General features: G+C 40.9%; 1 protein-coding gene across 2 annotated transcripts in view; it reads right to left on the reverse strand.

Moving 5' to 3' along the window:
- The window catches only part of LOC110491224 (calpain-2 catalytic subunit-like), a 40,188-nt gene that overhangs the window by 25,808 nt on the left and 1,880 nt on the right, over window positions 1–12,500 (reverse strand). For both annotated transcript variants that reach the window (XM_036945995.1, XM_036945994.1), the window contains exons 3-9: window positions 7,096–7,165; window positions 5,100–5,218; window positions 4,559–4,692; window positions 3,843–4,011; window positions 3,684–3,767; window positions 2,747–2,832; window positions 2,072–2,146 (exon numbers count right to left, since the gene is read on the reverse strand). In XM_036945995.1, coding sequence (XP_036801890.1) covers window positions 2,072–2,146; window positions 2,747–2,832; window positions 3,684–3,767; window positions 3,843–4,011; window positions 4,559–4,692; window positions 5,100–5,218; window positions 7,096–7,165 — 737 coding nt within the window. The remainder of the gene's footprint in view (window positions 1–2,071; window positions 2,147–2,746; window positions 2,833–3,683; window positions 3,768–3,842; window positions 4,012–4,558; window positions 4,693–5,099; window positions 5,219–7,095; window positions 7,166–12,500) is intronic.

Raw genomic sequence — 12,500 nt, forward strand, 5'->3', positions numbered from 1 at the left:
AATCACAAGAGCAGAAAGATTCTACAATCACAAGAGCATGAAGATTCTGCAATCACAAGAGCATGAAGATTCTGCAATCACAAGAGCAGGAAGATTCTGCAATCACAAGAGCAGAAAGATTCTGAAATCACAAGAGCAGAAAGATGCAGCAATCACAAGAGCAGGAAGATTCTACAATCACAAGAGCATGAAGATTCTGCAATCACAAGAGCAGGAAGATTCTGCAATCACAAGAGCAGAAAGATTCTGAAATCACAAGAGCAGAAAGATGCAGCAATCACAAGAGCATGAAGATTCTGCAATCACAAGAGCAGAAAGATTCTGCAATCACAAGAGCAGAAAGATTCTGAAATCACAAGAGCAGAAAGATGCAGCAATCACAAGAGCAGGAAGATTCTACAATCACAAGAGCATGAAGATTCTGCAATCACAAGAGCAGGAAGATTCTGCAATCACAAGAGCAGAAAGATTCTGAAATCACAAGAGCAGAAAGATGCAGCAATCACAAGAGCATGAAGATTCTGCAATCACAAGAGCAGAAAGATTCTGCAATCACAAGAGCAGAAATATTCTGCAATCACAAGAGCAGAAAGATTCTGAAATCACAAGAGCAGAAAGATTCTGAAGTCACAAGAGCAGAAAGATTCTGAAGTCACAAGAGCAGAAATATTCTGAAATCACAAGAGCAGAAAGATTCTGAAATCACAAGAGCAGAAAGATTCTGAAGTCACAAGAGCAGAAAGATTCTGAAATCACAAGAGCAGAAAGATGCAGCAATCACAAGAGCAGGAAGATTCTACAATCACAAGAGCAGGAAGATTCTGCAATCACAAGAGCAGGAAGATTCTGCAATCACAAGAGCAGGAAGATTCTGCAATCACAAGAGCAGGAAGATTCTGCAATCACAAGAGCAGGAAGATTCCGCAATCACAAGAGCAGGAAGATTCTGCAATCACAAGAGCAGAAAGATTCTACAATCACAAGAGCAGAATGATTCTGCAATCACAAGAGCAGAAAGCTGCAGCAAGAAGGGATCAAGCAAATCAGCCCCGGGGTCACCTTCTGACCTTGGTTCTGTAACGTTCTTTGAACGTTACATCCGCTGTATTATTTTAGAACAGAACAAGTAGAATGTTGTTGAAATGAAGACAAAGATTCACTAGAAGGTTGAACTTCCATCGAAACAACTAAGAGTCTAGGAGAGGGACAGGCACTCGGTTTATCAAACCACCGTTTCATTTCGACAAAAAGCCTTCCGAGATCAGACGTTGATCCAGAGCATCACTTATCTTACATGTCTCAGTAATCATGCCAGAGTCTGACATAACTTTCTTATGCAGGGAAGGAGAGGACTTTCTACGCTTCAGTGCATTAAATGTTGTACAACATTTAGACGGATCACCAGCAGAGTCTGAGATAGAACATAGTAAGTAGCTAGATTTTATTTTCTTGATCGAGGATGAACATGTACTTCACAATTGCCTGAAAAGCTGCCAATCAGCTACAGAGTCAGTATCTCTAGTCTTGGCCTGATTTCTCATCATAAAAAAGATCTGAAAGTTCTATAGAGAACCAAGGATTTGTTCTCTTTTTTTACTCAAAGTCTTTTAAAGGGTGCATGTTTGTCTGCCAGAGAGATGCAAATAGATGAGAACAATTCTGAATGGATCCTACTACTTATTTTTCTTCAAATATCTCAGTAATATTGACAGGTAATGGAGCCAACACAGGAAAGTTAATAGTAAAGAACAGAACTGGGATGGAACACAGGAGGGTTAACCTCTTGGTGTTAGGGGGCAGTATTTTCAGTTTTGGAAAAAACGGGAACGTTATTTTTCCAAAAATGAAAATACTGCCGCCTAGTCACAAAATTAATGACACAGTACCATCACTTATGAGAAGGACAACTCTTAATGACACAGTGCCATCACTTATGAGAAAGAAAACTCTTAATGACACAGTGCCATCACTTATGAGAAGGAAAACTCTTAATGGCACAGTGCCATCAATTATGAGAAGGAAAACTCTTAATGGCACAGTGCCCGTCCCCAGGGGGCAGTGGCCGACTTACCAGAACTCCCCATCCTCAGCAACATGATCCAGCTTCAGCTTCTCGTCGGGACGGACATATTTCCATTCACTAGAACTGATCAAAGGGATCCAGCAGTCAGTGTAAATAGTGGGTGGGGGGGGGGGGGGGGCGGTTTACAGGTGATCATGGTAATAGTGGAGGGAGATTTTACAGGTGATCATGGTCTGTGCAGTAAGCAGAGATATTCTACACTACCAAGCAAAACGGCAGTAACTGCTCATAGCGTGGAACTGAGAAAAATGGTTTTTATTTACTTTAGTTTCACAGTAACCTTATCCAGTTACTGCTAACATGACCTCCATTTTCTCCTAAACACAATACAATAGAGGCAGGATACTTGTCCACGTGATTAAACATGTATTTAATGTAGCAAAAAATGACTCATTTTGGACCAATTTAGCCATTACTGCCTTTGTGCTTGGTAGGGCAGTTTTCCACTCTCAATATTGTTTGGTGTAGGTCTTCCTTGTGGACACAGTGGGCATATCGTAGCCTGGTACCAGACCTCTTTGTGCTGTCTTGCCAACTCCTTTGGTGACAATGAGCATTGAAGTTGACAAGACAGCACAAACAGATCTGGGACCAGGCTGTAGCGCTTGTTGGTCTTGTAGTCTGTTTCAGTGTGCTGCTTGGAAGTCATGATCATTCCCTCACCCATCACTCCAGGGCCCAGTCCACTCCACCTGTCCCCAGGGGTTCCTGATGCGAATCAGCTGGACCGGGTCTCCATGGAGATGGACCTGGATTGAGAACAGGACTCACTTAGGCCCGTGGTCTTATTTAACACACTCAGTACTGTGTTTTTCCACCATATGTTTGTGGTTTTATTGAAAGGGTAGGACAGTCAAGGGAAGACATTAAAGGTAGAAGTGCCATTCAGAAAGACAGATGAACCTGGGGTTAGAGCCCATCAGAAAGACAGATGAACCTGGGGTTAGAACCATCAGAAAGACAGATGCACCTGGGGTTAGAACCATCAGAAAGACAGATGAACCTGGGGTTAGAGCCCATCAGAAAGACAGATGAACCTGGGGTTAGAGCCCATCAGAAAGACAGATGAACCTGGGGTTAGAACCATCAGAAAGACAGATGAACCTGGGGTTAGAGCCCATCAGAAAGACAGATGAACCTGGGGTTAGAGCCCATCAGAAAGACAGATGAACCTGGGGTTAGAGCCAATCAGAAAGACAGATGAACCTGGGGTTAGTGCCCATCAGAAAGACAGATGAACCTGGGGTTAGTGCCCACCAGAAATACAGATGAGCCTGGGGTTAGAGCCCATCAGAAAGACAGATGAACCTGGGGTTAGAGCCCATCAGAAAGGCAGATGAACCTGGGGTTAGAGCCCATCAGAAAGACAGATGAACCTGGGGTTAGAGCCCATCAGAAAGACAGATGAACCTGGGGTTAGAGCCAATCAGAAAGACAGATGAACCTGGGGTTAGTGCCCATCAGAAAGACAGATGAACCTGGGGTTAGTGCCCACCAGAAATACAGATGAGCCTGGGGTTAGAGCCCATCAGAAATATAGGTGAACCTGGGGTAAATGGTGCTGGTACAGTGTGGACACTGTGATATGTAGGCACTTTACCTCTTCAGCACCGGTGACAGAGTATGCGTGTCCCTTCACCAGTTTAAGAGCTGTCACTGCCTCTGTCTCATAGGAATTGGTGATCTAAAAAATAAACAATTGTGATGTTAGTATCTAAATCAATCAATCAATCCATTTAAATATCTAAGTCCGACCTACATCAATGGAACAGCCCAGTAGAGAGCCCAGGCCAAGAGCCTTCTCCATGATCTTGAAGAGGTGAGGAGGAGCTTTGTCCAACTGGTACATCTCTGCTATCCCTCCTGTGAAGTCCTCAAACCCCTCGATGGTGGAGCCACCTGACAGAGACTCATAGCATCCATTCACCCTGAGACAGAGACAGACAATATATTCAGTGACACAGTGAGGTCCAACAAGTGTTGGGACAGTGACAAGTGTGTTGTTGTTTTGGCTCTGCATTCCAGCACCTTGGATTGGAAATTATATAACAACTATGAGGTTAAAGTACAGACTGTCAGCTTGAATTTGAGGGTATTTTCATCCATATCAGGTGAACGGTTTAGAAATTACAGCACTTTTTAATATTTGTGTCTCATCATTATTCAGAATTTATTTAAGTAGGCAAGTCAATTAAGAAATTCTGGTGCCCATCAGATTCTTATGTTCTTGCTTTCAAATTCTTATTTTCAATGACGGCCTAGGAACAGTGCCCCCTGCCTTGTTCAGGGGGAGAACGACAGATTTTTACCTTCAACTCGGGGATTTGATCTTGTAACCTTTTGGTTACTAGTCCAACGCACTAACCACTAGGCTACCCTGCCGCCCCTGGTGCTGTGTCTTAGCATAAACCATGTATGTATTATGGTGCTGTGTCTTAGCATAAACCATGTATGAACTATGGTGCTGTATCTTACTTGGCGTAAGCCTTCTCCAGCAGGGCGCTCCAGAACTCAGAGCCCTCGGCTGAGTGAACAAACAGCAGCTTTCCATCTCTGGTGGGCAGCCGGTCGTCAATCACCACGTCCACCCACTCACCAAACTGCCAGAACTGAAGAGGACCACAACAGACAACATTCCATAGAATGTCTCAACGTGTCACAAAGAGAGTGAATCACATGGCAGAACATGGAGAAAGCATTACTGGACACTACAACCGTCTCTAAACCTAGAAACGATCTAACTTCCACCGGTGTAAAGTAGGCATAAAACACTTCCCCTATGACATAAAATAAAGGGAAAATTCACTAAGGATCTTGGAAAAACATGGGTACTTGTCTTTCTCACACTAGCAATGACTGACATACTGTATGTGATTGTTTTATCTACCTTAGTTGAATTCAAGATAAGAGTGTTTGCTCAATGAACAATATGTACATGTCAAAGAATGGAGAGTGTTGAGGATTGGGGAAAAACTAGATGTTAAAACCTTTGACCCCCTAACCCCTGACCCCTGACCTGGAAGTGAAAGATGCCAGCGTAGCGGTCAGTGAAGCTCTGTTCAGGAGGAACGACCCTGGCCAGCACTCTCTCGTCCAGGGTCAGTGATGCAATAGCAGCCAGCAGCCAACAGTCCCCTGTAATACACACACACACACACACACACACACACACACACACATATTATATATATATATATAAAACATAAATATAAATATATATATATATTATACGTGTGCCAGTCTTGTAGTACTGTATGCAATATTCAGAGACACACTCGTCTGGTTCTACCAGATTACCGCATACAACAAACATCCTGTTTGGTCACAGTTGCAAACCCGTAACAGTGGAAACATCTCAGCGATATTGACAAGACAGGGAGGGAACCCCACACAGGAGAGTAAATACAACAGTTGGTGTTATTTTCATAAAGTATGTGTTTGAAGTTTTAACACTCTTGAGACTCGAAACTGACGCCACTTTGCAACTCATATTCATAATAATATTATTGTGCATTCATTTTGTTTTCTTCACCACACAATCATCGATCCAAAATATACGTTTACTGTGAAATATCACGAGAAAATTGATTTTAGTCATCAAAACACTACATAATGATATCTTCTCAATTGAGTTGTTTTAACAACCCGTTTAAACCAATAGCAGAAAATACAAGAAACAGCTTAATAAATTGTCATTTGAATGTAATACGCTACAGTACTGTCAATTACAGTATATTACCCTGTTTTCATATCAGGCAATACATTATTTTTACATCAGGCAAATGTAAATAGTTTGCTAATAGTTTTATACAGCTCTTTGAATGCGGTCTTAGTGCCAACATCGGTTTGTGGTGGTAAATAGACAGATATGAAATATAACGATGAAAACTCTCTTGGTAAATAGTGTGGTCTACAGCTTATCATGAGATACACTACCTCAGGCGAGGAAAAACCTCCAGACTTCCTTAATTTTAGATTTGGTGCACCAGCTGTTATTGACCAATAGACACAGACCGTCAGCCTTCGTCTTACGGAAGGCAGCTGTTCTGTCTTGCTGACGCAGCGTAAACCCAGCCAGCTGTTCGTTATCCATGTTGTCGTTCAGCCACGACTCGGTGAAACATAAGATGTTACAGTTTTTAATGTCCCGTTGGTAGGATAGTCTTGAACGGAACTCATACAGTTTATTCTCAAATGATTGCACATTGGCCAAAAGGACGGATGGTAGAGGCGAGTTACCCCCTCTTCAACAAATTCTCACAAGGCACCCTGACCTGCCTCCTCTGTAATGGCGTCTTCTCTTCATGTGAATGATGGGTATTTGGGCCTGGTCGGGTATCTTGAGTAAATCCTTCGCGTCCGACTCGTTAAATAAAAAATCTTTGTCCAGTCTGAGGTGAGCAATCGCTGCTCTGCTCTGATATCCAGAAGCTCTTTTCGGTCATAAGAGACGGTGGCAGAATCACTATGTAAAAACAACGCCAAAAAAAAACTAAACACAAAATAGCACAATTGTTAGGAGCCCATAAAATGGTAGCCATCTCCTCCAGCGCCATTCAAATGAGAAGATTATCATATCATAGGTAACGTGAGCATTGTGAAAAGCAATTCCTTTATATGTATTTCAATGTGATTTCTAGATGAAACACTGATGAATTTTTGTGGAAAAGTGACTGTGGAAGTGTGTCAATAGAAAATTAGCTTTTTTGATGATCTGTTTTGAGTTTTGTACTACGAAAATTTTATTGTGAAAATTGCACCACATACTTGTGAAAATGGCCCCAAAGCGATCGAAAACAAAACTGTAATACATCACAGAACAAATATATGCCCTACGTTTAATACATCTACAGACAAAGATTATACTCTTCTGCAATATATCTGTAGACAAACATATGTTGTAGTCTCCTTCACTGTCTGTTGGTGAACACAAAGCCAGAATTAGTGGGAGGAGGATCTTGGGATTAGCAGTATTTACAGCAACGCCCCTTCTCTTTGTGAAATATGCTTACCCAGATCTCCTTGGCAGATATCAGTCCTGGTGGCTCCATCGTCAATGAATTTGGGGTTTGAGCACAACTCCTACAGCAGTCACATGTGAGAGACAGAAGAATTCCTTTGTTTACACAGTAATTCATTTGATTCATTTGTTAATTCATATAAGTGAGCGCTGTACATGATTGAGGAGCATTGTCGTATGATAAATTGCTCGACAAATCCTACAGCATGAGAGAGAACAGACAGAGGAATCTATTTGTTAAACCAGCTGCAATAGGATTGTGAGTTTACTTGACATTTGAACTGTAGTTGAACCAAACATACATTTTCAAGCTCAACTGTATGTTCACTCAATTTAGAATTTTAGTGTAATCGTACAATTCAACTTGAGAATTTATGCTACCTTATTTGCATATTTCCCCAGTGTGAAATTAAACTTTATGAATAATATATTTTTTTTAAAGTTTTCTTTATTTAACCAGGGTGAGTTGACTGAGAATACATTCTTATTTACAGCAACGATCTGGAGCAAGTTAGAAGACATGGGTCTAGTTCAAATATATAGTTCACATTCAAATATATAAGCCAGCGAAAAAACACAAACACCCCCCCCCCCCCCCTAAAAAAAAAACATAAGATCAATCATAGAATCATAAAAAATTTACAAATTCTTCCTTAAGAAGGTCCTCACATAGCCATCTGGACTGCTTCACAGACCATTCCACAAGCCATGTGCACAATAGCTCAAGGCAGATTTACCTCGAAGGGATCTCTGGAAGGGATCTCTAGAATGAGTAATTCCTGAGATCGTATCTGATAGCTTGTATTTCTGAAGGTTAACGGAGAAGTGAGACGTGGTCGGTAGTTTATGCAATAGGGTTTTTATAATTGTGGAACACTGATACAGAGCGTAGTGATACTGTGATAAACTGCACCCAGAGACTTCAATACAGCGGCAGACGCATTCAGAGAGACGATATCGCCATCGTCGAAGACCGCAATGAATGTCGAACTGAATTATTTGTTTTCTACTATTTAACTAAAGGCAGGACCTATTCCTATAAAAAAAAGCACATTTTAATTCTTAACTAACTCATCAACATGGTTTTGACGGAAAGTCTATCATCGATCCAGATGCCTAGAAATTATAAAATCTGGGACACGATCAATAAGGGCCCCATGTAAGTATGCATACATCATCAGATACATTTTTATGAGATTTATAAAATAACATATACTTGTTTTTACCTTGATTAAGTACTCATTTAAGCTCAACAAAGGCTTTCTGCAAGGCGGAAAAAGGCAGATTGAAACATTGAAGCTTCGAAATTGCCTGCTCAGCCATGAGGGCAATAACACAACGATGACCTCTGTATACAGACAATACATACATCAAAAGGTCTTTCTTTGAGGGCCTAGTTACACCCTGGTTTACACCCTAACACAGTGGTCTGAAACTCCTGGTTTACAGGCCACAGAAAGCCTACAAGTTACATTATTCTGGCTTGCAAAGTGATGTGTAATTCCTATTAGAATGCAGCCAGAGTTAGAATATCCAACAACTGGAACTTTTATCTCTTTTAGTTTATTCTTCAAGGTACTTTTTAAGAAACTTGTAATCAACATGCATTGAGAATGACTGCCATGGGGGAAAGTGATTAGTTAGGCTACCTAAATCATATAAACTGGAACAGTCATCTTAGTAACGGGAAAATTTGCTAAAATTTGATTAATTTAGAAAAAAATAGCTGTTATTTATGTTTGTGTAGCATAGGATTAATCAGCCAATCAATGTACATGGTGTTGAAACAAATCCAATGCAATAGAGCATGCTGGGAAATATGATAATAATGGGCGTGGTTTGATTGGTTTTGAGAAAATATACATTTGTATCTTTACTCAACAAGCTTCTTCAAATTCAGTTTATTGATTCAACGTACAATCAATCGTAAGGTTGAGTTTAGTCAACATTTGGGCATATAGCTGAACCATCGTACGGTGTTGCCTTCCAAAGGCAAACATGAATTTGTAAATTGACTCAACAGGCTTTAAACAAACATTAGCTCAAATTCTTGAAGTCCACTCAACTCACAGAATGATGCTGATTAAGAAATGGGTTAAATTGGCTTTTTCAGAGTGCAGCAGGCTGATAACACTCTCTGGTCTAGTCAGCTGAGTAAACAATGAGTTGACAAAATCCCCTTTTGATCTAATCTATTAGATTCTATTTTGCCCTGTTTATCAAAAGTGTTGAAAAAAAACTTGTCAACAATCAACTGACTGGCTTTCTTGACATCTATAATATTCTGTCGGGTATGCAGTCTGGTTTCCGCTCAGGTTATGGATGTGTCACTGCAACCTTAAAGGTCCTCAATGACGTCACCATTGCCCTTGATTCTAAGCAATGTTGTGCTGCTATTTTTATTGACTTGGCCAAAGCATTTGATACGGTAGACCCTTCCATTCTTGTGGGCCGGCTAAGAGAATTGGTGTCTCTCAGGGGTCTTTGGCCTGGTTGGCTAACTACCTCTCACAAAGAGTGCAGTGTGTAAAGTCAAAACATCTGCCTGTCACCAACGGAGTTCCCCAAGGCTATCCTAGGCCCCACGCTCTTCTCAATTTACATCTACAACATAGCTCAGGCACTAGGAAGCGCTCTCATCTATGTATATGCAAATGAAGCAGTCATATACTCAACTGGCCCCTCCCAGGATTTTATGTTAATTGCTCTATAACAAAGCTTTTTTAGTGTCCAACAAGCTATTTCTCTGCCCTAAACCTTGTTCTGAAAACCTCCAAAACAAAGGTCATGTGGTTTGGTAAAAAAGAATGCCCCTCTCCCCACCGGTGTGATTACTACCTCTGAGGGTTTAGAGCCTGAGGTAGTCACCTCATACAAGTACTTGGGAGTATGGCTAGACGGTACACTGTCCTTCTCTCAGCACATATCAAAGCTCCAGACTAAGGTTAAATCTAGATTTGGTTTCCTCTATCGTAATCGCTCCTCTTTCACCGCAGCTGCCAAACTAACCCTGATTCAGATGACCATCCTACCCATGCTAGATTACGGAGACAGATCGGCAGGTAAGGACGCTGTCGAGGGACTAGATGTTCTTTACCATTCAGCCATCAGATTTGCCACCAATGCTCCTTATAGGACACATCACTGCACTCTATACTCCTCTGTAAACTGGTCATCTCTGTATACCTGTCGCAAAACCCACTGGTTGATGCTTATTTATAAAACCCTTAGGCCTCACTCCCCCCCTATCTGAGATATCTACTGCAGTCGTCATCATTCACATACAACACCCGTTCTGCCAGTCACATTCTGTTAAAGGTCCCCAAAGCACACACATCTCTGGGTCGCTCCTCTTTTCAGTTCGCTGCAGCTAGCGACTGGAACGAGCTGCAACAAACACTCAAACTGGACAGTTTTATCTCAATCTCTTCGTTCAAAGACTCAATCATGGACACTCTTACTGACAGTTGTGGCTGCTTTACGTGATGTATTGTTGTCTCTACCTTCTTGCCCTTTGTGCTGTTGTCTGTGTCCAATAATGTTTGTACCACATTTTGTGCTGCTACCATGTTGTGCTGCTGCCATGCTGTTGTTGTCATGCTGTGTTGCTACCATGCTGTGTTGTCATGTGTTGCTACCATGTTGTGCTGCTACCATGCTGTGTTGTCATGTGTTGCTACCATGTTGTGCTGCTACCATGCTGTGTTGTCATGTTGTGTTGCTACCATGCTGTGTTGTCATTTGTTGCTACCATGCTGTGTTGTCATGTTGTGTTGCTACCATGCTGTGTTGTCATGTTGTGTTGCTACCATGCTGTGTTGTCATGTTGTGTTGCTACCATGCTGTGTTGTCATTTGTTGCTACCATGCTGTGTTGTCATTTGTTGCTACCATGCTGTGTTGTCATTTGTTGCTACCATGCTGTGTTGTCATTTGTTGCTACCATGCTGTGTTGTCATTTGTTGCTACCATGCTGTGTTGTCATGTGTTGCTACCATGTTGTGCTGCTACCATGCTGTGTTGTCATGTTGTGCTGCTACCATGCTGTGTTGTCATGTTGTGTTGCTACCATGCTGTGTTGTCATGTGTTGCTACCATGTTGTGCTGCTACCATGCTGTTGTTGTCATGTTGTGTTGCTACCATGCTGTGTTGTCATGTTGTGTTGCTACCATGCTATGTTGTTGTCTTAGGTCTCTCTTTATGTAGTGTTGTGGAGTCTCTCTTGTCGTGATGTGTGTTTTGTCCTACATTTTTATTTTATTGTTTAATCCCCTTTTGGTAGGTTTGTCATTGTAAATACGAATTTGTTCTGAACTGACTTGCCTAGATAAATAAAGGTAAAACACATTTAAAAAAAAAAATTATAATGATAATAATCTTTAGACTCAGAAGAGAGCCTATGTCGTGGTTTTTGTGTGTGTCATTTGAAATCCTAACCCTAAAACACAATCAAAATGAGATCGGTCAAACAGAAAGTAGAACAAGTGTCAACAAACGGACCGGCGCCCACCGCCCATGTCTCTAAAGCTCAGGTTACCATTATAATACGTTGTGTAGTGTTTCCATTGTTCTACACCTGGGCAGTTATATCCCCAGGACAGCATTCAGTGTAAATTTCATTTCCTGCACCAAGGTGCCTTTTAAAAGGTGACTGTGCTTGTGCACTGTAACTGACAAAGATCTTTGGGTTGACATGATGTCAGCACTGTACAACAGCAATAACAACCTCGTTTTCCTCTGGGACAGTACTTCTTGACACACTCTTAGGAAAAAATATGGTTCTACCAAGAACCCTTTTCATCTGAAGAACCCTTTTTTTGGAAACAGGGTTCTGAAATAATTATTTGTAAAGGCAAAGAGTTCCAGCTAGAAACCATCCTAATTTTTAAAACATTTTTAAAGAAAGGGTTCCGTGTGACGGTTTAGAACCCTTTATAGAACCCTTTTGATTCTGAAAAAGAATTTTTCATTGTATTGTTTTTCTTTCTTTTAAATAGTGCCTTACCATGAAGTGTTTATGCTTCAGTATTTAAACGTTAACAACGAGAGATTGAGTAATATGATCCATTAATTTTTTTTAAAAAGATAGGTGTGAGAATATTTTAAACAGTACCTATCTGGGGGATAATTGTACAGTACATGTGTCTGGTATTCCCTTAATCATTTGACATATACAGTACTGACAATTTATATTTTTTGCCATGATTTCTGTCTTTCAAAGTAGTATTTTCTGTGATTTTATTGAGCAGAGAGTAGGAGAATAGAAGGGAGTATGAACCAGCAGTGTGTTGTATACGGTACACAGCAAATTGTCCAGTTTAACAAAGCATTGGTTTTTCAGTGTAATATTTTTAGTGATAATTCAGGAGATAAATTAACTAAACTTTTTAATTAACT

The sequence above is a fragment of the Oncorhynchus mykiss genome, chromosome 16 (genome assembly GCF_013265735.2).
Source record: "Oncorhynchus mykiss isolate Arlee chromosome 16, USDA_OmykA_1.1, whole genome shotgun sequence".
NCBI classification, from domain to species: domain Eukaryota; kingdom Metazoa; phylum Chordata; class Actinopteri; order Salmoniformes; family Salmonidae; genus Oncorhynchus; species Oncorhynchus mykiss.